The 27217-nt window shown below is 41.0% G+C and overlaps 2 protein-coding genes across 2 annotated transcripts in view; one reads left to right on the top strand and one right to left on the bottom strand.

Annotated features, from left to right (window-relative positions):
- The window catches only part of hdac5 (histone deacetylase 5), a 60797-nt gene that overhangs the window by 19755 nt on the left and 13825 nt on the right, over window positions 1-27217 (top strand). Inside the window, exons 8-10 of the mRNA XM_039740570.1 lie at window positions 13740-13905; window positions 20796-20929; window positions 27155-27217. The exon at window positions 27155-27217 is cut by the window's right edge and continues 58 nt beyond it. Coding sequence (XP_039596504.1) covers window positions 13740-13905; window positions 20796-20929; window positions 27155-27217 — 363 coding nt within the window. The remainder of the gene's footprint in view (window positions 1-13739; window positions 13906-20795; window positions 20930-27154) is intronic.
- The window catches only part of g6pc3 (glucose-6-phosphatase catalytic subunit 3), a 47803-nt gene continuing 44148 nt past the window's right edge, over window positions 23563-27217 (bottom strand). Inside the window, exon 7 of the transcript XR_005631004.1 lies at window positions 23563-23616. The gene's annotated coding sequence lies outside the window, so the exon portion shown is untranslated. The remainder of the gene's footprint in view (window positions 23617-27217) is intronic.

Below are 27217 nucleotides of genomic sequence, written 5' to 3'. Positions count from 1 at the left end.
TTTTGGGTCATTGTCCTGTTGCAGCACCCAAGATCGCTTCAGCTTGAGTTGACGAACAGATGGCGGACATTCTCCTTCAGGATTTTTAGTAGACAGTAGAATTCATGGTTCCATCTATCACAGCAAGCCTTCCAGGTCCTGAAGCAGCAAAACAACCCCAGACCATCACACTACCACCACCATATTTTACTGTTGGTATGATGTTCTTTTTCTGAAATGCTGTGTTCCTTTTACGCCAGATGTAACGGGATATTTGCCTTCCAAAAAGTTCAACTTTTGTCTCATCAGTCCACAAGGTATTTTCCCAAAAGTCTTGGCAATCATTGAGATGTTTCTTAGCAAAATTGAGACGAGCCCTAATGTTCTTTTTGCTTAGCAGTGGTTTGCGTCTTGGAAATCTGTCATGCAGGCCGTTTTTGCCCAGTCTCTTTCTTATGGTGGAGTCGTGAACACTGACCTTAATTGAGGCAAGTGAGGCCTGCAGTTCTTTAGACGTTGTTCTGGGGTCTTTTGTGACCTCTCGGATGAGTCGTCTCTGCGCTCTTGGGGTGATTTTGGTCGGCCGGCCACTCCTGGGAAGGTTCACCACTGTTCCATGTTTTTGCCATTTGTGGATAATGGCTCTCACTGTGGTTCGCTGGAGTCCCAAAGCTTTAGAAATGGCTTTATAACCTTTACCAGACTGATAGATCTCAATTACTTCTGTTCTCATTTGTTCCTGAATTTCTTTGGATCTTGGCATGATGTCTAGCTTTTGAGGTGCTTTTGGTCTACTTCTCTGTGTCAGGCAGCTCCTATTGAAGTGATTTCTTGATTGAAACAGGTGTGGCAGTAATCAGGCCTGGGGTGGCTACGGAAATTGAACTCAGGTGTGATACACCACAGTTAGGTTATTTTTAACAAGGGGCAATTACTTTTTCACACAGGGCCATGTAGGTTTGGATTTTTTTCTCCTAAATAATAAAACCATCATTTAAAAACTGCATTTTGTGTTTACTTGTGTTATATTTGACTAATGGTTAAATGTGTTTGATGATCAGAAACATTTTGTGTGACAAACATGCAAAAGAATAAGAAATCAGGAAGGGGGCAAATAGTTTTTCACCACTGTGTGTATATATATATATGTATGTATATATATATATACAGTATGTATATACTGTATATATATATATATATATATATATATATATATATATATATATATATATATACACTCATTAAGGATTTTTAGGAACACCTGTTCAATTTTTCTCATTAATGCAATTATCTAATCAACCAATCACATGGCAGTTGCTTCTATGCATTTAGGGGTGTGGTCCTGGTCAAGACAATCTCCTGAACTCCAAACTGAATGTCAGAATGGGAAAGAAAGGTGATTTAAGCAATTTTGAGCGTGGCATGGTTGTTGGTGCCAGACAGGCCGGTCTGAGTATTTCACAATCTGTTCAGTTACTGGGATTTTGACGCACAACCATTTCTAGGATTTACAAAGAATGGTGTGAAAGTATGCGGCAGTCCTGTGGGCGAAAATGCTTTGTTGATGCTAGAGGTCAGAGGAGAATGCGCCGACTGAGTCAAGCTGATATAAGAGCAACTTTGACTGAAATAACCAGTCGTTACAACCGAGGTATGCAGCAAAGCATTTGTGAAGCCACAACACGCACAACCTTGAGGCGGATGGGCTACAACAGCAGAAGACCCCACCGGGTACCACTCATCTCCACTACAAATAGGAAAAAGAGGCTACAATTTATGCGAGCTCACCAAAATTGGACAGTTGAAGACTGGAAAAATGTTGCCTGGTCTGATGAGTCTCGATTTCTGTTGAGACATTCAAATGGTAGAGTCAGAATGTGGCGTAAACAGAATGAGAACATGGATCCATCATGCCTTGTTACCACTGTGCAGGGTGGTGGTAGTGGTGTAATGGTGTGGGGGATGTTTTCTTGGCACACTTTAGGACCCTTAGTGCCAATTGGGCATCGTTTAAATGCCACGGGCTACCTGAGCATTGTTTCTGACCATGTCTATCCCTTCATGACCACCATATACCCATCCTCGGATGGCTACTTCCAGCAGGATAATGCACCATGTCACAAAGCTCGAATCATTTCAAATTGGTTTCTTGAACATGACAATGAGTTCACTGAACTAAAATGGCCCCCACAGTCACCAGATCTCAACCCAATAGAGCATCTTTGGGATGTGGTGGAACGGGAGCTTCGTGCCCTGGATGTGCATCCGACAAATTTCTATCAACTGCAAGATGCTATCCTATCAATATGGGCCAACATTTCTAAAAAATGCTTTCAGCACCTTGTTGAATCAATGCCACGTAGAATTAAAGCAGTTCTGAAGGCGAAAGGGGGTCAAACACCGTATTAGTATGGTGTTCCTAATAATCCTTTAGGTGAGTGTGTGTGTATATATATATATATATATATATATATATATATATATATATATATATATATATATATATATATATATATATTTCTAAACTGAGAGATATCTTTGCTAAAGGGCTTTATGGCCCTTTTTCTGAAAGGTTACCAAGGTGCAGTTTTTACTTTCTTTCTGATCATGTGCAAAAAAGACAGCTTGTCTGAACTTTTACTTCCTAGATGTGGGTTGCTGTTACAAACTAATATATGCCTATTCACTTCTAAAAAAAAAAATGAGAATCACATATTCACTGTAGTGTTCTTCAGAAAAGACTGCCATTTCTTCTCATGTCTATGCCTCATGCAGAGCAATTACAACTGCTTATGACAAGCCACATAAACTGTCAGTTAATGTAATTTGTATATACTTTTTTCTAGCACTGACAGGGTTAATAAAAAGCATCGATTGTAATTTTCAACAACATCCCTCCTCCAAAACTGTTGAATAGCTTTCCTTGTGAATGTATGAATTGGCTCATCTCTGAGTCATCATCCTTGCAGTGACTCACTCTGTCTGCCCACCTCTCTGCCGGCTCCTGAACTCCAAATTAATTTTTGTGCCCACCAGGGAAACAAGCTGCCTTTAGGCTTTATATATAATAGATACTTAGACTCGCACACACAGCATCTCTCTCTTTGTGCATGTACTGTACATATGTAGGAAGTACATACGCACATTCTGTTTATATAGCAGTGTATAAGTGCACAAATCATTCAAAAAATGAATTTTGTTGGAAATATTTATTGTATAAATGAAATAAACTTTGTATTCTTATTGTAATCGTGTGTGCTATGAATGCAAATTAAGACCTTTAATGTTAAGAATCCTGCACTGCAAATATAAATTAAGAAAAGCAGAGGAAAGGTGCAATTTTTTTTTCCCAAAAATATTTAGACTCTTTACAGAAACAAGTTGACAGATTATACTTTTTGGTATTTTACTGCAAACTCAAATGTTCAAGAAGACAAAAACACAAGGGAATTTTTGTCAACATACATTTTAAAGTCAAAAGCTGAAAGCTTTACATAATGATTATGAATATTTATTTAAGGTGCCTTGTCTACCATCTTTACACACTGGGTAGGAGTAATTTTTATCCATTCCTCTCTGCAGATTTGTTCAATTTCATTCCAGTTTCCAGGACAACCCTTGAGAAACAACCCATTTCAAACCAGGCAGCAGATTTTAGAGGGTGCTGACCTTGACTGCACCACTCAAAAGTGTTCACCCTCTGCTCTTGCTATGATCTGTGGTTGAATCTTTTCCAGAGCTTAGTTTAGGATTTTTATTAGATGGAGGCAAGCATCTCTAATATTTTACAATATGGTATTGTATCCATTTTCCATTATGTCTCATACTGTCACCTGCTAACTTAATTCTAAGGTTTATTGGACATAGGCAGTGTGAGAACAGAACTTTCATGTTTGACTAAGAAGCTCACACTTGGTCTTTTCTGCCACTCTCCCATACAGGTCAGTGTGTTATGTGGCTGTTGACAGATGCAGCTTTCCTCCTCTGTGCCACTGAAATTTGTAGTGATGTCAATATGACTTCCCTCTCAAGTCATTCTCCTTGTTCATATTCTGAGATTTTTTGAGTGTCCTTTTCTAGGCAGTGCCCAGAAGGTGTGGTACAACTTACTCGACTAACTGATTGATTGCAAAGAGAAATCCAAGCACCTTGAAATATGCTTGTTTGTACTGTTTTCCAGATTATGTTGTTATTAGTTCATCTCTCACTTTCCTTACAGTATTCATCAGCCTGTATGGATTTTTTTTACCTTCATAAAAACTGGTCATAAATTAAATAGATTCAGAAAATGCGATAGTGGCTTTAGCAGCCCACAGGCTGAGGGTACTGGTTAAAAAGTACTAAATTTAATATTCCTTTTAAGTTGACTAGGGGGCTTTGCCCCCTGCTCTCTTTGCTCACCCACCCCCTCCCCACAACCCCCCCCCCAAAGGGGCGTGCTACATGCCAGCCACTTTGTGTCTCTGCCTCTCATGTTGTGAAGAGCGGGGCTGAACGCACGCTAAGGAAATGTGGTCGCTCCTCCGAAACCCCCTCTTAAACAGTGATATAATGGGAAACAGATACATTTTTTTTTACCTCCTCTTTGCTCGATCAGCTGGCTTGCTGCTGCCCCTGCTGCTTGTGCCACGTGATTTGCATTTCGCACGGCGCTTCGAACATTTAAAAGCCTGTACAGTGGCTGCTGTCCTTGTCTCGCGGGACGTAAAAAGTGTCTCCGAGAAAGTCATATCTCGACCCAAGATTTTTTTTACATAATAGAAAGATGTGCATTTAAATGAATAAGGGTGTCGGAGAATGCAAAGATCAACTAAGAGAGGTCAACTATTTAAAGTATTTTGACTTTTATTTATTTTTTTTATCACAGCCTGGTATAGCAGTCCCTCTGCTGAAGGTGGAAAACAACCATAGGAGGAAAGAGAGTGTGGTGGGGCCTGCTTTTAAAGTCTTTGGTTAACGTCCACCCACTGTGGGTTCACTTTACTGGTTACCATCTTCCCCTTGTGGGTTCACTTTACTGGTTACCATCTGCCCCCCGTGGGGTCACTTTACTGTTTACCGTCTGCCCACTGTGGGTTCGCTGCACTTTTGCAGAATGAAACATAAAGCCATGAAGATTTTACCTGACTTGTCATATCCCACTGTTCGATCTTCTTCCCTCTGGTAAATGACTAGAGCTACCAGATCTCACTTATCCATAACATTGCAAGACCATAGCCTGTGGACCTTAAGATTTAATGACTGTTTAAGTATGTGTCATTTTTATTAATTTGTTTTTTATTGGCTTTTTGGTTGCTATTGTGAATTAGTTAACGCTGTTGTCCGTATGTTGAATGTTTGTTTTATTTGGGCAATTTCATGCAACTGTTGACATTATGGCAGAAATGAATTTACTTTTATAAACAAAGTAGAGAAAATGTAATCTTAAGCTTGTTTTCTGTAATGTAGACATATTGTGCTTGTAGAAATTTTCATCAGCTTCACTTCCCTCATCTTATTCTGTCAGCATGTAAGTTCCATGCATTTAAAGTACTATTTTCTCCACACATCTATACACAGACCCCTATCTCTTTAAGGGAGATGATGTTTTTCTTTTTAAGGGAGACAGAAAATAGATTTTGAAAATAAAAAGTGAATCCGTTTAACTAATGTTGCCAAAGTTCTCCTCCTGCCCACCTTTCTTTGGATCCCAGATAAGAAGACTGTGTTGTCTCCATGTTTTACGACAGGTCCTCAGCTGACCAGCCTTGTTGTTTATAGGTTTAAAGCAAACTGTGTTCTGCTCTTGCTTGTTCATTTTTAGAACCCTGTCCTTCTAAAACTCTTCAATTTCCTGGCTGCTGCTTTTATTTTCCAGTAATGATTTTTGCTTTAACACGTCCACAGCAGTTTAGCAAAGATGTACACGTTGTAAGTCAAAGTGAGCATACACTAGCAATGGACCAGTTAGTGGGTACATATCAGCTGTCCTAGGCAGACCAGTTTTCAAGACTGTTGGCATTGTCCTTAGGCACAGAATTGTTTTCCATACTGAATTCAATTTTTACTTTGAGTATTAGCTCACTGTCTTGTGAACATGTGCTTTATGCTGGTTTTGTAGATTTATTATGTTTGGCCATAGAAGTCTGTAGCTTTGTAAAGCGGCCATGAGCCCTTTAATTAAACTGTTGACATTCTTCTCATAATTTTGGCATTTAGCCTTGTGGGTCATTCTGATGTGTATGGGTCCTAGTTGGCACCAGACGCCTTCAGCTTTTTAAGAAAAGTGCACTGATTTATATTTAAGGCCATTCCTATATTCTTAAATTTCAACAGTTTAGTTGTAGTGAGCAAGTCAAGCAAAGTGACACCTTTTATTGACTAACTAAAAAGATTACAATATGCAAGTTTTCGAGGCAACTCAGGCCCCTTCTTCAGGCGAGATGTAATACAGAAGTAATCAAAGGTATCATTTTGCTTGACTTCTCACTACATCCCATACATAATGGCTAACACAATACAACACCCTAGTACTACAAATATCCAGAAAGAGGCCAAAACCAGTTAAGATGACTAATAAGATGCTCAGTTATATAGTATCCACATTTTGTGGAGTTCAGCTCAAATTGGGGGGGGTGACTGAGCTTTATAACACACTAATGAGACCTCATCTGGATTACTGAGGGCAGTTTAGGTCTCCATCGTCCAAAAAAACATCATGGCAGCACTAGAGAAAGACTACAGAAGAACAACTAGTCTGATGTGGGGACTATGAGGTAGGAGTGGTTGGGAAAGACTGAAGGAACTGAACCATTTCAGTTTAAGCAACTAAAAATCAGGTTAAAAGATTTTAAAGATTAAAATTATGAAACTAACTAGTCCAGTGGATCAAGACGGTTACGTTGAAATGATTTCTTAAACAAGAACATCAGGACAAAGGTAAAAATTTGTTATGAGTGAATTTCACACAAATGTTCCAATTTCTTTTTCTTCTCACAGAGAACCATAGACACTTGAAATGGCTTAGTGAGTTTATGGTAGCTATCAGAAAGTTAGGTGAATAGAACTCTTCTCATCAAAATTGTTCTATTCTTTTTTATTTTAACAGTTTCCTGAAGTAGGAGTGAAGAATTTCTTGTCAGACTCATGAGATTTTTTTGTGAAACTTGATAAAAATGCAACTGAAAATATGTATATTGGAGAAATTGTTTAATGCTGGGCTTAGGTTATTTATTTTTGTTGGCACAAAAAAAAAAAAAAACTAAATTTAGCCAAAACTAAGATTCTCCACCTTGACAGTCTACTTACTTACTGTGAGTTGTCAGTTAGATTTTCTGACCTCTAAGCAGTTTCCATTGTTTCTGTTTACCATATATCAAGGCCTTTTATGACCTCTTGGGCATGGCCGTCAGCATTGTGTCTGTTTGCTGAGAGTGTGTCAACCTTGTCGAGAGGTTTACTTATCTTGGCAGTGACATTCATGTCTCTGGTGACTCTTCCTATGAAGTCAGTAGACAAATTGGGAGAGCATGGAGGGTTATGAGGTCTCTGGAAAGGGGTGTGTGGCGCTCCTGATATCTCTGTAAAAGGACTAAGGTCCAAGTCTTTAGAGTCCTGGTGATTCCTGTCTTTTTATATGGTTGTGAGACATGGACGCTATCCAGTGACCTGAGACAAAGACTGGACTCCTTTGGTACTGTGTCTCTCCAGAAAATCCTTGGGTGCCGTTGGTTTGACTTTGTGTTGCTCATGGAGTCCTGATTGAGGCACATTACCTGCATTGTGAGGGAGCGTCAGTTACAGCACTACGGCCATGTGGTGTGTTTCTCCGAGGATGATCTGGCTCGTAAGATCCTCATTGTTGGGGACCAGAGTGGCTGGACCAGGCCAAGGGGTTGCCCACATAACACCTGGCTGCGGCAGATAGAGGGTCCGGAGGGTGGGACTGGACCGCGCGTCTGCCTGGGGGGTTGCAAACCGGGATCCTGAGTTGTTTTGTCGTGTAGTTGGTGTGACAACAAACTGTACCAGTGCACACTCCCAGCTTGACTTGACTTGACCAGATATGTCACCATGTGCTTTTTTTTTCCTCTTTTATTATTTGAAGTATTAACTAAAAGGACAATTTCCAAGAATGCTCCTAGGAAAGAAAGAATCAATTGTGGTGGTGTGTTCTGAAAGAGACAGACTTAACATTTAATAATTTTTACCCAAAAAAACATTTTTGGAGTTACTTTTAAAATGGAGAAGTGCATTAACGGAGTCTGGTCTCTGACTTGTCTCTTTGTGAACACACTGACTTTTTGGCATTTATCTCAAGCATTTTCAAATATGTAAGAAAAAGACTGTAAAACCTTTTTGATAAAATATGCTGCAGTGCTTTGTTTACATAAGACACTGTTTGTCCGGATGGTGAGGCAAAGATTAAGTAACAGATGACTTTGGAAATCCTCCAAAGCCTCAGCTGGCTTACAACCAATGAGCAATATACAAAAACGTCTCTTTTGCCTAACGGAGGCCTACAAGAAGCTCGCTCAGGCAACTGGCTTTCAAGTGCCTTCTAGTGTTATCCGTGTCAAGAGGCAGCGTGTAAACGTATAGCTCTTCCATATATACATTACATTTTTGGACATATTTTGTTCCTACTAGAGCACTCCTTTGGGTCACACAGTCAAAGGTGAGATTGAACTGACAACGTTTTGATTTGCAGCTCAGACTTCTAGGGCCCACCATCTTCTCCACATCACTGGATAACTTTCCTCATTTCATTAATGGAATAAATCTCACCACTTTTTTGTTAAAAAAAATGCTGATGTTATTTACACAAAACAAACACATCTCTCCATTATAAAAAAAAGACGAGACATGATTGTCTCAGAGAGACACTTTCACGTCCTGCGAGATGAGTCTTTGTGCCAAGAGATGTAACCACACCTGAGACACGAGCTTATGCAAAGAGATTTGGAACAGTCCTGCGTGGTTATATCGGACACATTTCTTGTAGAGAGAAAAAAATGATATTCACTTACAGGCAGTTCTATGTTATGTTGTCAAGATGTAATTCCAAATACTGAATCAAAATTCAGTGTGATATTGACGAAAAGGTAAAAGCGAAAAGAGATCGAATATATGGACATAGGTGCACGAGATGCAGATCATGCGGCACGGCAGCAGCAGCTGATCGAGCAAAGAGGAGGTAAAAAAAACTGTGTTTTCCATTGTATCACTGTTTAAGAGGGGATGTTGAAAAAGCAACTGCGTTTCCTTGGTGTGCGTTCAGACCCCCTCTTCAAAACATCAGCAGCAGAGTGCCTGGCGCGGGCATGGTTGGCAAGCGAAGTGAGCAGGGGCGGTGAAGCCCTCTAATTTTATACATTGAAAACCATGCATGTTATGATAATATAATTTATTATCCATTATATTGTGGCTCCCTGGATTATAATAAGATGGAAATAAGATGTAATTAACAGTAAACAGCCTTTTACTGTATAACAATGGAATTTGTTTTCAGTGACAGATTGCTTTCATTTGTATATTAAGTATTTTGATATTTTTTATCATTTTTGTTTGTATTTTTCTTCAGCCTTTCCAGCTAATCACTTTACAAATGAAATACACTCTAAATGCAGTATTGCTGAAGTGTCTGCAGCGGTGGTGTTTTCATTTATGTTAATTAGTTTCTACTTTGTTTCTGATGTATTTTGACAAATGTGTATCCTTATACGTGATAGTTTTGTATTTAGCGACTGGTATAATCTCACTTTGCATCTTGCTTTGAGAGTTGCACTGTACAAGGACAAATTATCTTGTAATATTGTATTTCTGAAGTGGAAATGATAGATTGGCTGTAGGGAGTCAAGTTGAGGCATTCCTTGTGTGGTGTTTGGGCTATACAAGATTTTTATTTTATTTTTTTTATGTGTACTTTATTAATTCCCAAGGGGAACATTGTCTTTTTACATGAACTTTGTAAGTCAGAGTGAGAGTCAGCCATTGATATATAAGATAGTTTTTGTTGTGTCAATGAAGGAGACTGGCCTTTAGTTTTATTCTTTATGGTAAATGAATGGTCTTAATGAACGTATCCCATTGTTTAGGAACAGGACCAGAATTCTGTGTTACGTGATGTTTCCTCCCCTTCTGCCACTAACATAACAACTTTAAACATACGTCTTAATATATTATTACCAAAAGTTTTGCCCACCCCAAAATCATTCACTGCCCGGCTTTCCAGTAGTTAGATTCTGTGTGAAAAATTTCTGTTTCCTTTCATGTCATGTTTCTTTAACATTTTCTATTCATTTTTTAGGTTTGTTTTGTTGGACTATAAATAGGACCTTATGTGTCCCCAGGGACACATACACACAAAGTATGACCTGAACACACACTGGAATGACTAAAAAGAAAAACACTTCTGACTTGGCCCACTGAGGCTTTACAAAAGCATAATAAATTTGGGTGTACAGGAAATCGCATAGTATTTCTCAAGAAGATTCTGCTGAATGGTCTGTTGGTTGAAAGTCCTCAGTGTTGATGTGTTACATAGAGGATGTGCAGCATTGTTCATAACAGCACTCAGTTTAGTTTTAATTTATTGAGTGACTTCCAGGGGGTCTAGAGTGCATCTCATAACTGAGCCTGCCCTTTTAATTGGCTTGTTGATTTGGTGGACCTCTCTTGAATTCGTGTTACCAGCCCAGCACACCACAGTGTAGAAGATCGAACTGGCCATCACAGAGTTGTAGTAAGCTTGCAGGTAGAGATAAAGGTTGAAGAGGTTAAAGTAGAACACATGTAATGGCCGACCCCTTTACCCAGCTCCAGCTGGCAGCTACACCTCCAAGACCTGTGGCCTGGATAATTTACTGAGAAATAATCTACCTATCAAGCCGTACTTCTAACCAATTAAACTTTTCCCCACAATCGACGGTGTAAATGTAACGACACAAAAGCAGGATATAAAATTAAACAGATTAAATGTATTAAATGAAACAAGACATGCAAAAAACAGAAAACAGATATAAATATAAATATCCCTCCACCCCAGCAACAACAAGACACCACCAAATATAAATACAACAAAAACCCTCCCTTGCCCCTGTAACATATAACACACCAACAACAACAACAACATTTATTTATATAGCACATTTTCATACAAACAGTAGCTCAAAGTGCTTTACATATTAAAGAATAGAAAAATGAAAGACATAATTATAAAAAATAAATCAACATTAACATCGAATAAGAGTAAGGTTCAATGGCCAGGGGACAGAAAAACAAAAACTCCAGGCGGCTGGAGAAAAATAAAATCTGTAGGGATTCCAGACCATGAGACCCCCTGACCAGTCCCCTCTGGGCATTCTACCTAACATAAATGAAACAGTCCTCTTTGGATTTAGGATTCTCACGGAAGGGCTTGATGATGATGATGGTCACGTAGACTTCTTCCTTTTAATCCGTCCATCATTGTTGGAGCATCATGAAGCTTTGAGTAGGTGGAGGTGGCGCAGGCCACCACCACAAAGAAACCGGAAAAAGAAACAGAAAAGAGAGTAGGGGTCAGTACCGATTTTAGAGCCACCATGAATAGTTGTTATGATGAATTGAACATACAGAGTATCAGGATTAAGTTAAATTACGATTAAAATGAAGTTATAAAAAGGCCATGTTAAAGTAATGTGTTTTCAGCAGTGTTTTAAAGTGCTCTACTGTATCAGCCTGGCGAATTCCTATTGGCAGGCTATTCCAGATTTTAGGTGCATAACAGCAGAAGGCCGCCTCACCACTTCTTTTAAGTTTTGTTCTTGGAATTCTAAGGAGACACTCATTTGAGGATCTGAGGTTACGATTTGGAATATAAGGTGTCAGACATTCCGATATATAAGATGGGAGATTATTTAAGGCTTTATAAACCATAAGCAGAATTTTAAAGTCAATTCTGAATGACACAGGTAACCAGTGTAGTGACATCAAAACTGGAGTAATGTGTTCTGATTTTCTTTTCCTAGTTAGGATTCTAGCAGCTGCATTCTGCACTAGTTGCAAGTGATTTATGTCTTTTTTGGGTAGTCCTGAGAGGAGTGCGTTACAGTAATCTAGTCGACTGAAAACAAGCGCGTGAACTAATTTCTCAGCATCTTTCAGTGATAAAGAGGTCTAACTTTACTTATGTTTCTTAAGTGAAAAATGCTGTCCTAATGATCTGATTAATATGTGATTTAAAATTCAGATTACAGTCAACAATCACCCTAAGCTTTTTACCTCCGTCTTGACTTTTAATCCTAATGTATCCAGTTTATTTCTAATAGCCTCATTGTATCCATTATTGCTGATCACTAAAATTTCAGTTTTCTCTTTATTTAACTTGAGAAAATTACTATTCATCCATTCTGAGATACTAGTCAGACATTGTGTTAGTGAATCAATAGAATCGGGTCATCAGGTGCTATTGATAAGTACAGCTGTGTGTCATCAGCATAGCTGTGGTAGCTCACGTTGTGCCCTGAGATAATCTGACCTAACGGAAGCATGTAGATTGAGAATAACAGCGGACCCCGGATAGAGCGTTGTGGAACACCATATTGGATATCATGTGTCTTGAGTTGTAATTCCCACAACTAACAAAATATTTTCTCCCTGTCAGGTAGGATTCAAACCAATTTAAGACACTGCCAGAGAGGCCCACCCATTGACTAAGGCGATTTCTAAGAATGTTGTGATCAATGGTGTCAAATGCAGCACTCAGATCTAAGAGGATGAGAACAGATAAATGGCCTCTGTCTGCATTTACCCAAAGTCATTTACTACTTTAACAAGTGCAGTTTCTGTGCTGTGATTTGTTCTAAAACCTGACTGAAATTTATCAAGAATAGCATGTTTATTTAGGTGGTCATTTAACTGCATAATGACTGCCTTCTCTAGAACTTTACTTAAGAAGGGCAAGTTAGAGATGGGTCTAAAATTTTCAAGAGCGAGGGGTCAAGATTATGTTTCTTAAGTAGGGGTTTAACTACAGCAGTCTTAAGACAGTCTGGGAAGACCCCAGTATCTAGTGACGAATTTACTATGTCAAGAACATTATCAATTAGCACGCCTGATACTTCTTTGAAAAACCTTGTTGGTATCGGGTCAAGGGCGGGTGGAGGTTTTAATTGAGATATTATTTTTGTAAATCAGGTAAATCTATCCTAGTGAAAGAGTTTAATTTGTTTATAACAGGATGTTGGGGTTTAGGGGGATCCTTAGTGTTGGGGAGATATACTATGTTATTTCTAATATCATTAATTTTTTGATTGAAGAATACAGCGACAGCCTCACAGGTTTCACTGGAAGCACTTAGGAGGCATTCCTTTGAGCTACCTGGGTTTAGTAGGCGATCAATTGTTGAAAATAAGACTCTAGGATTACTAGCATTGTTATTTATAATATTAGAGAAATAGCAGCGTCTCTCAAGACGGACAGTGTTATTGTATTCTGTTATTTTGACTTTTAATATTTCGTGGTGGATAGTAAGTTTACTCTTCCTCCACACAACACGAATAACAAAATGACTGATAAACTGACACACATGTTACAGGGAGCAGCTGTGCTGTGTGTGTTACAAGCAGTATGATGTTCATTTACTTCATGCACACATTTTTGTAAAAACACACCTGCTTTCTCTCAGTCTATAATCTAAGCAGAGGGCCTACTTTGGTGTACATTTTTTTGATAATCTTATTTCACACACTTTTCTATGAGTTGATTATTGTTTTTTTTTGTTTTGCTTTTCTTCTCAGTTTTCAGATCAGCACCACCTACAGCAGTTGCAAGTTTACCAAGCTTCTTTGCCAATTTCTGGCATGCCTCACCGGCCACTTGGCCGAGCGTTATCTTCTCCTGCAAACCCATGTCTGAAAAGCAGTGCTGGGACTGCAAAGCTCATCAAGCATGTTTTCACTACAGGTAAACCCATTTTTTATTTAATCTAGTTGTCATGTGAGTTGCTGCCAAAGCCTCTACTTCTCCATACTTTTTTTCTTTAAATATTGCCATGATTTGGCAACCTCTGTTGACCATTCTTCTCAATCCAAGCGCTTGGAATGCAACAGTCATTAATCTCAGTTGAGCCAGGAAGTTCAGTTTGAAAGCTGTGTTCCGTCTTTGAAGTACATACAAAAGTCTAATTTATATTAATGATCTATTTTTAGCCCATAAACAAACCATCACTTGTGTTGGTGTTAGTATTGTATAGTATGTTCTCTTTTGATGAAGATGAATGTTGATGTTTACTGTACAGAATAGCTGTTGACTTGCTAAGTCAATATAGTCAATATTGAGTGTGTATGTAGTATCAGTATTTGTTATAACCTTTTTACCTAACTTTGTTTATCACATAGCTTATTGAAATTTAGGAATATTCAGGTAATTATATTTGTGTAAAAGCTGTTAGTTTAAAGAGGGTAAATTTAACATAGCCTTTATATACAATACTTATGCAGTCAAGTTATTGGTATCTTGAGGAACTGACATTTTCAAGCAAAGTGAGTTGCACTTTTATGAAATTTCAATTGAATAAGTATATAATTTATTACTGAAGATTCAAAACTTCTGTTGGACTAAATGCACTCAGTTGAAATGACTGCTTAGTTTATTTGAATGGATATTTAAGTTGAATTAGAGTAGTCTATTCCAGGCTTGTACCAGATCAGTACAGAGTGCATCAGGATAAACTTAAGACTGCCAACAGTTCTATCTTTTATGTATGTATGTATGTATGTGGGACATTCAAAAAGTTTCTGCACTTTTTTTTTAACTCTTATTTATTAGGAATTTCAAAAACAAATTACTTCACTTTTCTACATAGTCACCGTCCTTTGCGATGCAATTTTCCCAGCGTTGTACCAACTTTTTAATGCCATCAGCAAAAAATGTTTTTGGTTCAGCACATAGCCACTGATGCACTGCTGCTTTCACATTATTGCTTGTGGTTGTGGCTGTAGATGGACATCCAGAGCAATCTGCATCATATAAATGATTTAGATAGGAATATAAGTAACAAGGTGGTTAAATTTGCAGATGATACCAAGATAGGTGGATTAGCAGATAATTTGGAATCCATTATATCATCACAGGTGGTAGCGCTACTGCCTCGCAGTTAGGAGACCCGGGTTCACTTCCCAGGTCCTCCCTGCGTGGAGTTTGTATAAATGTTGTTGTTGTTAAAATTGTCCTTAGTGTGTGCTTGGTGTTTGTGCACCTTGCAGTGGGCTGGCGCCCTGCCCGGGGTTTGTTTCCTGCCTTGCGCCCTGTGTTGGCTGGGATTGGCTCCAGCAGACCCCCGTGACCCTGTAATTAGGATATAGCGGGATGGATGGATATATCATCACAGAAGGACTTGGACAGCAGACAGGCTTGGGCAGATTTGTGGCAGATGAAATTTAATGTCAGTAAATGTAAAGAATTATACATAGGAAGTAAAAATGTGTGGTTTGAATACACAATGGGCAGTACACCTTATGAGAAGGAATTAGGAGTCATAGTGGACTCCAAAATATCAAATTCCCGACAGTGTTCAGACGCCATTAAGAAGGTTATCAGAATGTCAGGTTATATAGCACCTTGACGTATGGAGTACAAGTCACAGGAGGTTCTGATCAAGTCTTTATAACACACTGGTGAGGCCTCATCTGGAGTCCTGTGTGCAGTTTTGGTCTCCAAGCTACAAAAAGAACATAGCAACACTAGAAAAAGGTCCAGAGAAGAGCGACAAGGCTGACTCGGCTACAGGGGATGAGTTATGAGGAAAGATTAAAAGGGCTGAGCCTTTACAGTTTAAACAAAAGAAGAAGAGGAGACCTGAGTGAAGTGTTTAAAATTATAAAGGGAATTAGTGCAGTGGATCGAGACGGTGACTTTAAAATGAATTCACCAAGAACACAGGGACACCGTTGGAAACTTGTTAAGGGTAAATGTCACACAAACATTAGGAAGTTTTTCTTTACACAAAGAACGATAGACACTTGGAGTAAGTGACCAAGTAGTGTGGTAGACAACAGTAAGACTTTAGGGACTTTCAAAACTAAACTTGATTTTTTTTTTCGAAGAAATAAGTGGATAGGACTGGCGAGCTTTATTGTGCTGAATGGCCTGTTCACATCTAAAATGTTCTAATGTCACACTAGTATGGCCATTTTCGAACATTTCAATCCACTCATAGACGACTCTATGAGAGAGAACTTTTTCCCCATACTGAGCACACACGAGGAGATGAATTTCTGATCCCGGCATTCCTTCTGCCTACAAAAAGCATATGACAGGACGCTGGTTCCTCTTTGGTGCAATTTATGCGTTTAGCAGCCATCTTCACCACGGGGTGACATCTCTTATACTAAACTGCAAGGGCAACCGGCTTACCAGACAGAACTAGTCACATGACACTCTCAGACTCGACTAATCACTACTCCCCTCATCTTCACCATTTCCAACGAAAATATAAAAGTACAGAAACTTTTTGAATGTCCCTCGTATGTATGTATTTATTTCATTTTTAGTGATTAAATCAATTATCACAGTCTAAATGTTTATAAATTATTTAAGAGCACTTAGAGTAGAAATGATTGTGAGGCTGACCAATACACTGCATGCAAATGTAGCAGTTGTAGTTAACTGTAGTTAAAATCCATCCATCCATCCATCCATCCATCCATCCATCCCCTCTTCCGCTTATCCGAGGTCGGGTCGCGGGGGCAGCAGCTTAAGCAGAGAGGCCCAGACTTCCCTCTCCCGGCCACTTCTTCCAGCTCTTCCGGAGAATCCCATGCTTCCCAGGCCAGCCGGGAGACATAGTCCCTCCAGCGTGTCCTGGGTCTTCCCCGGGGCCTCCTCCCGGTTGGACGTGCCCGGAACACCTCACCAGGGAGAGGCGTCCAGGAGGCATCCTGATCAGATGCCCGAGCCACCTCATCTGACTCCTCTCGATGCGGAGGAGCAGCGGCTCTACTCTGAGCCCCTCCCGGATGACTGAGCTTCTCACCCTATCTTTAAGGGAAAGCCCAGACACCCTGCGGAGGAAACTCATTTCAGCCGCTTGTATTCAAGGATCTCGTTCTTTCGGTCACTACCCATAGCTCATGACCATAGGTGAGGGTAGGAGCGTAGATCGACTGGTAAATTGAGAGCTTTGCCTTAGAGCTCAGCTCCTTTTTCACCACAACAGACCGATGCAGAGCCCGCATCACTGCGGATGCCGCACCAATCCACCTGTCGATCTCACGCTCCATTCTTCCCTCACTCGTGAACAAGACCCCGAGATACTTGAACTCCTCCACTTGGGGCAGGATCTCTCCCCCAACCCTGCCTTTTCCAAGTCCACAAAACACATGTAGACCGGTCGGGCAAACTCCCATGCATCCTTCAGGACTCTGCTAAGGGTGAAGAGCTGGTCCACTGTTCCACGACCAGGACGAAAACCACACTGTTCCTCCTGAATCCGAGGTTCACTATCCGACGGACCCTCCTCTCCAGAACCCCCGAATAGACTTTTCCAGGGAGGCTGAGGAGTGTGATCCCTCTATAGTTGGAACACACCCTCCGGTCCCCTTTTAAAGAGGGGACCACCACCCGGTCTGCCAATCCAGAGGCACTGTCCCGATGTCCATGCGATGTTGCAGAGGCGTGTCAACCAAGACAGTCCTACAACATCCAGAGCCTTAAGGAACTCGGGTATCTCATCCACCCCGGGGCCCTGCCACCAAGGAGTTTTTTGACCACCTCGGTGACTTCAGTCCCAGAGATGGGAGAGCCCACCTCAGAGTCCCCAGGCTCTGCTTCCTCGTGGAAGGCATGTTAGTGGGATTGAGGAGGTCTTGAAGTACTCCTCCCACCGACCCACAACGTCAGTCGAGGTCAGCAGCGCACCATCCCCACTATATACGGTGTTGACACTGCACTGCTTCCCCTCCTGAGGCGCGGACGGTGGACCAGAATCTCCTCGAAGCCGTCCGAAAGTCGTTCTCTATGGCCTCTCCAAACTCCTCCCATGCCCGAGTTTTTGCCTCGGCAACAACCGAAGCCGCGTTCGCTTGGCCTGCGGTACCTATCAGCTGCCTCCAGAGACCCACAGGACAAAAAGTCCTATAGGACTCCTTCTTCAGCTTGACGGCATCCCTCACGCGGTGTCCACCAACGGGTTGGGGATTGCCGCCACGACAGGCACCGACCACCTTGCGGCCACAGCTCCGGTCAGCCGCCTCAACAATAGAGGCACGGAACATGGCCCATTCGGACTCAATGGTCCCCACCTCCCTCGGGGCGTGGTTGAAGTTCTGCGGAGGTGGGAGTTGAAGCTACTTCTGACAGGGGACTCTGCCAGCCGTTCCCAGCAGACCCTCACAACACGTTTGGGCCTACCAGGTCTGACCGGCATCTTCCCCCACCATCGAAGCCAACTCACCACCAGGTGGTGATCAGTTGACAGCTCCGCCCCTCTCTTCACCCGAGTGTCCAAGACATATGGCGCAAGTCCGGCGACACGACCACAAAGTCGATCATCGACCTGAGGCCTAGGGTGTCCTGGTGCCAAGTGCACATATGAACACCCTTATGCTTGTACATGGTGTTCGTTATGGACAATCCGTGACGAGCACAGAAGTCCAATAACAAAACACCGCTCGGGTTCAGATCGGGGGGGCCATTCCTCCCAATCACGCCCTTCTAGGTCTCACTGTCATTGCCCACGTGAGCATTGAAGTCTCCCAGCAAAACGAGGGAATCCCCAGAAGCTATGCCCTCTAGCAACCCTCCAGAGACTCCAAAAGGGTGGATACTCCAAACTGCTGTTGGCGATACGCACAAACAACAGTCAGGACCCTTCCCCACCCGAAGCGGAGGGAGGCCACCCTCTCGCCCACGGGGTAAACCCCAATGCACAGGCTCCGAGTCAGGGGGCAATAAGTATGCCCACACCTGCTCGGCGCCTCTCACCGGGGGCAACTCCAGAGTGGTAGAGAGTCCAGCCCCTCTCAAGGAGATTGGTTCCAGAGTCCAAGCTGTGCGTCGAGGTGAGTCCGACTATATCTAGCGGAACCTCTCGACCTCGCGCACTAGCTCAGGCTCCTTCCCCTTCAGAGAGGTGACATTCCACGTCCCAAGAGCCAGTTTCTGTAGCCAAGGATCAGACCGCCAAGGTCCCCGCCTTCGGCCACCACCCAACTCACACTGCACCCAACCTCCTTGGCCCCTCCCATAGGTGGTGAGCCCATGGGGAGAAAATCCTTAGATGAATATTTTGATTTACTAGTCACTGTCCACACCTATAGTTCCAGGCTCTAGGTATAGACCATATAAATGAGATCACAAGTACAAGTGTGTAGGGTAGCTGGGCTTATGGTGAAAAACTTGGCAACAGGGTGGAATGTTGGAGTAGAACTGCCGAGTCAAGAGGATGCAGGTGATGTTGTCTGGGAGTCCCCACGAGCAGGGCCAGCTGGGTAAAGACTCGGGACAAGCTATGGAATGGTTATACTGTATGTCTTGCTTGGACTGTGCACATCTTGAAATTTGTCAAGATGTTTGGGGAGGATACGGAGAATGGGGTGCCCTAATCTATATGGGTCAATGTTTTGCAATCCTGCTTCAAAACTAGGCAAAGAAAATTATGTGCTATAATGTATACATAGTATGAGAAGATGTCAATGGAAGAAAAATCATAGGATTTGTTGGTGTAAGTAAAACACTGAATGTTTAAAAGAAGTTCCTGTGTCTTTCAGTGCGTATTGTGGGAGGTGCTCTTGTGTGCCAGCCATTTCCTATATGAATGGAGTGAGAGCTGTGTCTGAATACATGCCGCTACGATTCATTCACTACAGGAATTGAACTCTGAAGGTAGTGTCTTGTCACTACTCCTGTTTGTGATTTTCACGGACTGGATATCATGGCACAGCTGATGATGTGAGTGTCTCGGTTGTGGAGGTTAGGGGTAGAATTATTGCTTTATGAAGATGATGATGTCCTCCTTTGCCGATTCTTACTGTTACCTTCGGCAAGCTGCCGAGTGTGAAGAGGCTGGAATGAAGATCAGCACCTCCAAGTGTGAGGTCATGGTTCTTTCTCAGAAAAAAAGTGGAATGTTCTCTGCAGGTGAGGGGGCAACAGTTGCCCTTAGTGCAGGAGTTCAAGTGACAGTGATGGAAAATAGGAATGTCAGATTGACAAGTGGACTGGGGGGACGGCCACTGTTTTGCAGGTCGTGCACCAGTCCGTGGTGGTGAAGCAGGAGCAAGTCTAAAGACAAAGCTGTCAGTTTATCAGTTGATCAATATCAACTCACCTGTGGTCGGTCATAAGCTCTAGGTAATGAATGAAAGTGAGATTACAAGTACAAGCGTCAGAAATGAGGTTTCTATGGAAGGTGGTTTGGCTGACACTCCATGTTACGGTGAGAAGCTCAGTGATTCAGAAGAATCTCAGAGGAGAGTTTCTGCTGCTCCTCCTGTTCAAGAAGAGATTGTTGACATGATATGGGCATATTGTAAGAATGCCTCTCTAGTGGCCTGCTCCAGGCACGTCCTACGCAGTGGAGACCTTGAGGAAGACCAGGATACATTGAAGGGATTAAATATCTCAGGTAGCTTGGGAATGCCTGGGAATTCCCCAGGAAGAGCTGGAATCTTTAACTGAGGATAGGAAAGTCTGGACTCGCCTGCTTGGCTGCCTGCCACTGCGGCCCCAAGAAAAGCAAATAGAAAGACGAGAGGTTTAAAACTGTTTTTAGTGTTACATTAGTTTATGTCTATATGAATGTTTTCTTTTGTAACAGCAAACCTATTTCTTTTTTGTGGCTTGGTGTCATTTAGGAGTGGTCTATGATACTTTCATGCTAAAACACCAGTGTACGTGTGGGAACACAAACAATCACCCGGAGCATGCTGGGAGAATTCAGAGCATTTGGTCCCGACTGCAGGAGACTGGTCTTCTCAGCAGGTGTGAGGTAGGCATGCTGCATTTTACCAAAATGTATTATATTAAATATGTAGAATTACTGAACATAATTTGTTGCGTAATGTGTAAACGTATTGTTGACTCATTACTATATTTAATGATTTGAATCTTTTAGCATTAAATTTGTACAGTCAAATGAAAAAGTTTGGGAACCCCTCTTAATTCTTTGGATTTTTGTTTGTCATTGGCTGAGCTTTCAAAGTGGCAACTTCCTTTTAATATCTGACATGACTTATAGAAACGGTAGTATTTCAGAAGTGACTTTATGTTTATTGGATTAACAGAAAATATGCAATATGCATCGTAAGAAAATTAGACAGGTGCATAAATGTGGGCACCCAACAGAGACATGACATCAATACTTAGTTGAGCCTCCTTTTGCTAATCTAACAACTTCTCGACACCTCCTATAGCCTCTGATGAGTGTCTGGATTCTGGATGGAGGTATTTCTGACCATTCTTCATACAAAATGTCTTCAGTTCAGTTCAATTTGATGGCTGCCGAGCATGGACAGCCTGCTTCAAATCATCCCATAGATTTTCGATGGTAATCAAGTCAGGGGACTGTGACGGCAATTCCAGAAGATTGTACTTTTCCCTCTGCATGAATGCCTTTGTAAATTTCCAACTGTGTTTTGGATCATTGTCTTGTTGGAATATCCAACCCCTGCGTAACTTCAACTTTGTGACTGACGCTTGAACATTATCCTGAAGAATTTGTTGATATTGGGTTGAATTCATCTGACCCGTCACGTTAACAAGGGCCTCAGTCCCTGAACTAGCAACACAGCCCCACAGCATGATGAAACCTCCACCAAATTTGACAGTAGGTAGCAGGTGTTTTTCTTGGAATGCGGTGTTTTTCTTCCGCCATGCAAAGCGTTTTTTGTTCTGACCAAATAACTCAATTTTTGTCTCATCAGTCCAACACACTTTGTTCCAAAATGAATCTGGCTTGTCTAAATGAGCATTTGCATACAACAAGCGACTCTGTTTGTGGTGTTAGTGCAGAAAGGGCTTCTTTCTCATCACCCTGCCATACTGATGTTCTTTGTGCAAATTGCGCTGAATTGTAGAACGATGTACAGATACACCATCTGCAGTGAGATGTTCTTGCAGGTCTTTGGAGGTGATCTGTGGGTTGTCTGTAACCATTCTCACAATCCTGTGTATTTGCCACTCCTGTAGTTTTCTTGGCCTGACAGACCTGCTGGGTTTAACAGCAACTGTGCCTGTGGCCTTCAATTTCCTGATTCCATTCCTTACAGTTGAAACTGACAGTTTAAATCTCTGAGATGGCTTTTTATAGCCTTCCCCTAAACCAGGAGACTCAACAATCTTTGTTTTCAGATCTTTGGAGAGTTGCTTTGAGGATTCCATGCTGTCACTCTTCAGAAGAGAGTCAAAGGGCAGCACAACTTTCAATTGACCACCTTAAATACCCTCTAATGATTGGACACACCTGTCTATGAAGTTAAAGGATTAACGAGCTATTCCAACCAACTTGGTGTTGCAAGTAATCAGCATTGAGCAGTAGCAGGCATTCAAATCAGCAAAATGACAAGGGGACCCACATTTTTGCACAGCCAGTTTTTCACATTTGATTTAATTTCATACAACTAAATACTGCTTCACTAAAAGTCTTTGTTCGGAAAACACCCCAGTACTCTGATGTTCCTAGGAAATGAAAGACATACCATTGTTATCTTTTTTTGTTAAAAGGAGAGTCAATTATTATGCAGGCTGAGAGGGGTTCCAAAAACGTTTTCATATGACTGCATATCTCTTTGGTATTTTCCACTGTTGAGCCAAGTCATTTGAGTGACCATCTTAATAGGCATAAGACTAACCAGTTTCAGCTGCTTAATCAATAGTGCTTGAGGTTTCTTTAAGCAGCACCAAAGAGATACAGAAATGCTTTCAGTTTCTTGCTTGTATGTTTTGTCTCACTCAGTGTCTGAATTAACATTTCCTGTCAGCATTTAATGAGGAGAATCAATACTTTGTGCTCCCGTAACCCTGAACAAAAGCACTCAGGAGTCAAATATATACCACAGATAATGCTTTCATTAAAACAAAACACAGGAAATAGGGATTATTAAAAGGGAAAACACAAGTTATCAAGAGAAACAGAAAACAGACGCTAGCTATTCCCCAGGGCCTAACAATACAGGCTTCAGGTTTAAGATTATTAAGTGAAGTAGCTTGACCACTTGACTACCATCTAATATGAAGCAGCTAATGCTCTGCTAATAAATCATTACATAACTTGTTCCAGTTTTCCTCTTGACACCTGTATACAGCAGGGGGCCTTAGCTCCCTTGGAATGAGTTCTTTGGTAATTTCGCCTCCCTTGGTGAAGGACGGTAAGAAAGCAGATAGGAGAAATAACTTTGCTTTATTTAATTACGGCTTACGCTGCATAACAGACGAAGGAAGCCAATGGCAAAAACCCAGTTTGGGAGTGGGGGCTCGATTTGTAGAGTCTGCCATTTTCGCCGTTCATGTGGAAGGTTTTTCCGGATTGGATGACGTTATCTCCCAATTGTCCGTCAGCTTCAAAGGTGTGCTGGGCAATGTTCCAAGGCTTTATACTCTTTTCTTCTCATGCAGGCCCCCACTTAGATGAATCATGCCATTCCAAACAAGGCAAAAGAGGATGCAGATTCATTCTGACTTTGAAAGACAAAAAATAGTATACAACAGTTTTCAGTCTGACTGCCCGTTTTGCAGTTGTGTCAATCTGTCTTGTTTTATAATGCTTGCCTAGCAATTCTATATGGTGAACCCATGTGCTAAAACTGTGCATGTGAGTAGAAAAAGGTAGATTTATAAGATATATTTGCACAGAGTACAGTGACATATTAAACTTATATTCTTATTACAACACCCAATGAACCAATTAAGAAACCTATCCTTTAAACTTCGTTTAGTATATACATTTTGGACTTCCAGAGCTGGGAACACCCTTTGAAAATTCTGGGTCCATCTCCAGAAAGCTCCACCTGGCAAACCCAGGTAGTGCTGCAACCCTGGTCCCATAATCTGTGTTCTGCATCACGTCCATTTGCTGTAACTTAATGATTTAGGGGGGTTACTGTACACAAGGTTTTTGCCAGTCCCAAATGGCTTCTCCCACTTTGCAGCAATTCTTTCAGGATACTAGTTAACAAATTACAATTCCGAGGAAGGTTACATATAAAAACAAAACACTACACATGGTGTTTTAGTGATTAGAAAGTGCAGAAATGGCCATAGACCCCCTGAGATGGCTTCTGTATGCCCACATTTCTACACACCAGTTTAAACCCTCCTTTAGAAACCTGGGTCAGTATTTACTGCACAGATGTGTGCAGGTTAAGAAAGTTGCCCTCAGCCAGGTTGGTGCACTGGCACTGTAGCCTCTTTTATTCTGGAGTCTCTGTTAGAGTTCTTGTTCATCTAATTGGCAAACGGCTTCAATGAAGGCCGTGCCTGTGTATATCTGACATACTGTCTGCCATATACTGGACAACAATCTGAGAGAGGTAATCTTCGCGACTGTTGCAGCTACTCAGTTGTCATAAAGAAAGAATCTCGGCTACACCTGTTGAAAGGCACTTAATGCTGCCATAAAGCAATCTGCTTCTGCAGTTCCAAGAGCAGCCCACACAATAGCATTGCAGAGATTTTCATAGTCCAACTTAAAAGTGCACTGTCAGGTGAGGCAGTTTATTGCAGCCATTCTTATAATCTTTAATAATAAATACATTTGTTTATATAGCGCCTTTCCCATGCTCAAGGCATTTTACAGAGTTTAAGAACAGCAGGATATACAGTATATAGTATTGTACTAAACCAGATAAATAAATAAAAAAGTGAGATAGTAATTCAGAGAAAAGCCTAACGGACAACATAATTGATGGTCTGGCACACACACACACACACAGGTTACATGAGCATCTTGACATGGAGGTAAACTGAGAGAAGGGTAATAAAGTCAAGTAGTGATAAAAGCCTTCCTAAACAGATGAGTTTTGAGTTGTTTTTTAAAAGAAGTCTTGGAGTCAGCTGACCTGATTAATTGTGGTAGGTCATTCCAGAGTCTGGGCGCTATACAGCTGAAGGCCCTGCTGTCACCCATGGAGTGTAGATTAATGTGAGGCAGAATCAGAGGACCTAAGTGGGTGGACAGACACGTAGCAAAATGAACCATCAGAAATGAACACTTATTGGACTTGGAGAGAGGGGTTTCATTTCCACAGAAAACTTCCCATTTGGCATAATTCCCACAGTGGTTTGTGTAAAGTAATCACCACCCAAGGTTAAATTATTTTATGCCCCATGTTCTCTCTGTGTGTGTTACCTATTTTTAATTTTTGTTTCTTTCCTTTGCACAATGCCAAGATGCAACTGAAAAATATGGCTTGAAACATTGGAGAGGAAAATTGTGACATTGTAAAACTGTCTGCCACCAATTTGTATAAAGTAATTCCATATTTCAGGCAAAGTTACCAGGCTACATCTAGGTTGTATGAGAAAATCAATGACTTCAAGTCTGATCCCGTGGACCTGTTTGGGATACTTAGTTTATGTAATACTCAATTTCCAAGCTTTCCACTTATTAAAAGATGATGTGTCCAAACCAAGCAAGTGAACGATGTTCTTACTGGTATAGTAGTTAAAATACCTTAATAGGATTTACAGCTTGTAGCTGCAAACATTTTCAGTTTTTAACCCAAATGAAAACTAAGAGCAAGTCAAGTGTTTATGTTACGGTCAAAACCCAAAGTTCTGCCAGTTCCCGAATTGGCCGGCCATTTTACATTTTGGCCGAGAGGTGTGGCCAAAGTCCGAATTGCTAGAAATGACCAGTGCATATGCTACTTTGGCCGGCCATTTTGCGAGGTGGCGAGGAATTCCTGGCCAAAATTCGATGTGCTTATGTAAGACTGGCCACTCAAGGTGCGAAGATGCTTAAAAATTCAGATGCAGATTCAGCAGTGACTTTTCCATTCTGCATGAGAAACTGCTCATGCTAGAATCCATTGGCACAGAAGAAAAATCACTACGAACCATTGCGTCTTCCCAATCACTGACCGGCGACCAAGGCTACACTCGAACTAAGTGCGCAACAAATCACTACAGATGTAGAAATAAGAAACTTTTGTGCAATTCGAAATGTCATAAAAGTTCATCTTGTTGTATGTAACAAGTGATGATGGATATTCATAAAGTAAAGAGATTGTATAAAGTATGAAATTATACAGACCCACCAAAATCTGCTCATGCCTTTTTTCTTCCGACTTTGGCCGATCGCCCCATGCTGTTTCACAAACTGGCTGGCCAAATCCCGAAATCAAGGAAAGATCAGACATTGGCTGGTCAATTTACAGCGACATTGGCCATTTCCCGATTTGGCCGGACACTTCCCACTTTGGCCGATTTCAGGCTTTGATTTTACCAAAATAATTTGCCCTGTACCACTCCGACTATAAAATTCATGCATCTGCTATTGAACATTGTGGAGATGAAAGTACAGCACAAGGAGGATATGCAGAATTTGTAAAGCTATATCTAATTTTAGGATCATGATATCTAAAGTGAAACCAGTAGTCTTTTAGATCCTTCTACATTTAACTGGAAACAAATGGGTAATTCTAAGGAAGATTTATTAAAAATAACTATTCGAAATACCTTCAGCAAGATTGATTTGTTTATAATTAGGTTTTTAAAGCATAATATACTGTATAGTGCATGAAATCAAAAGAAAAACTAATCTCCCATAAGTACGGTGCACCGTATAACGTTTTAATGCTTTTGCAACATTCTTGTATCTTAAAAAGTTACACATTAAGCAAATGTTGAAAATCTGAAATACCTCAAGTTTTTATGATTTTCCTTTGCTTTAAATTATATTAAAACAAAATGGCCCAACATTTTTGTCTGTTTTTGGAACAAACTATAGTTTCTATTAAAAAAAAGTTTAAGTTTCTTCTTATGCACTGTGAAAATAATGTATCAGCAAAAATTCTATAGCCCATTTAGGGGGTTAATATTCTCCAGTGTTTTCATTGTTGGATTCCCTTACCCAAATTTTTTTTTTTGAGGTGCAATGATGTCAAAAATGATTAAAAATGAAATGTTAAGCAATATGTTTATATTTCCTGTTGTTTGCATGTGAGGAAATCTGAATGTCTTTTTCTTTTTTCTTTCTTCTTAACCTCCACCCCAGCGAATTCGAGGAAGAAAAGCTACGCTGGATGAGATACAGACTGTACATTCAGAGCACCACGCA

The sequence above is a fragment of the Polypterus senegalus genome, chromosome 17 (assembly GCF_016835505.1).
Source record: "Polypterus senegalus isolate Bchr_013 chromosome 17, ASM1683550v1, whole genome shotgun sequence".
NCBI classification, from domain to species: Eukaryota; Metazoa; Chordata; class Cladistia; order Polypteriformes; family Polypteridae; genus Polypterus; species Polypterus senegalus.
This window is presented reverse-complemented; position numbering and strand designations above follow the sequence as displayed.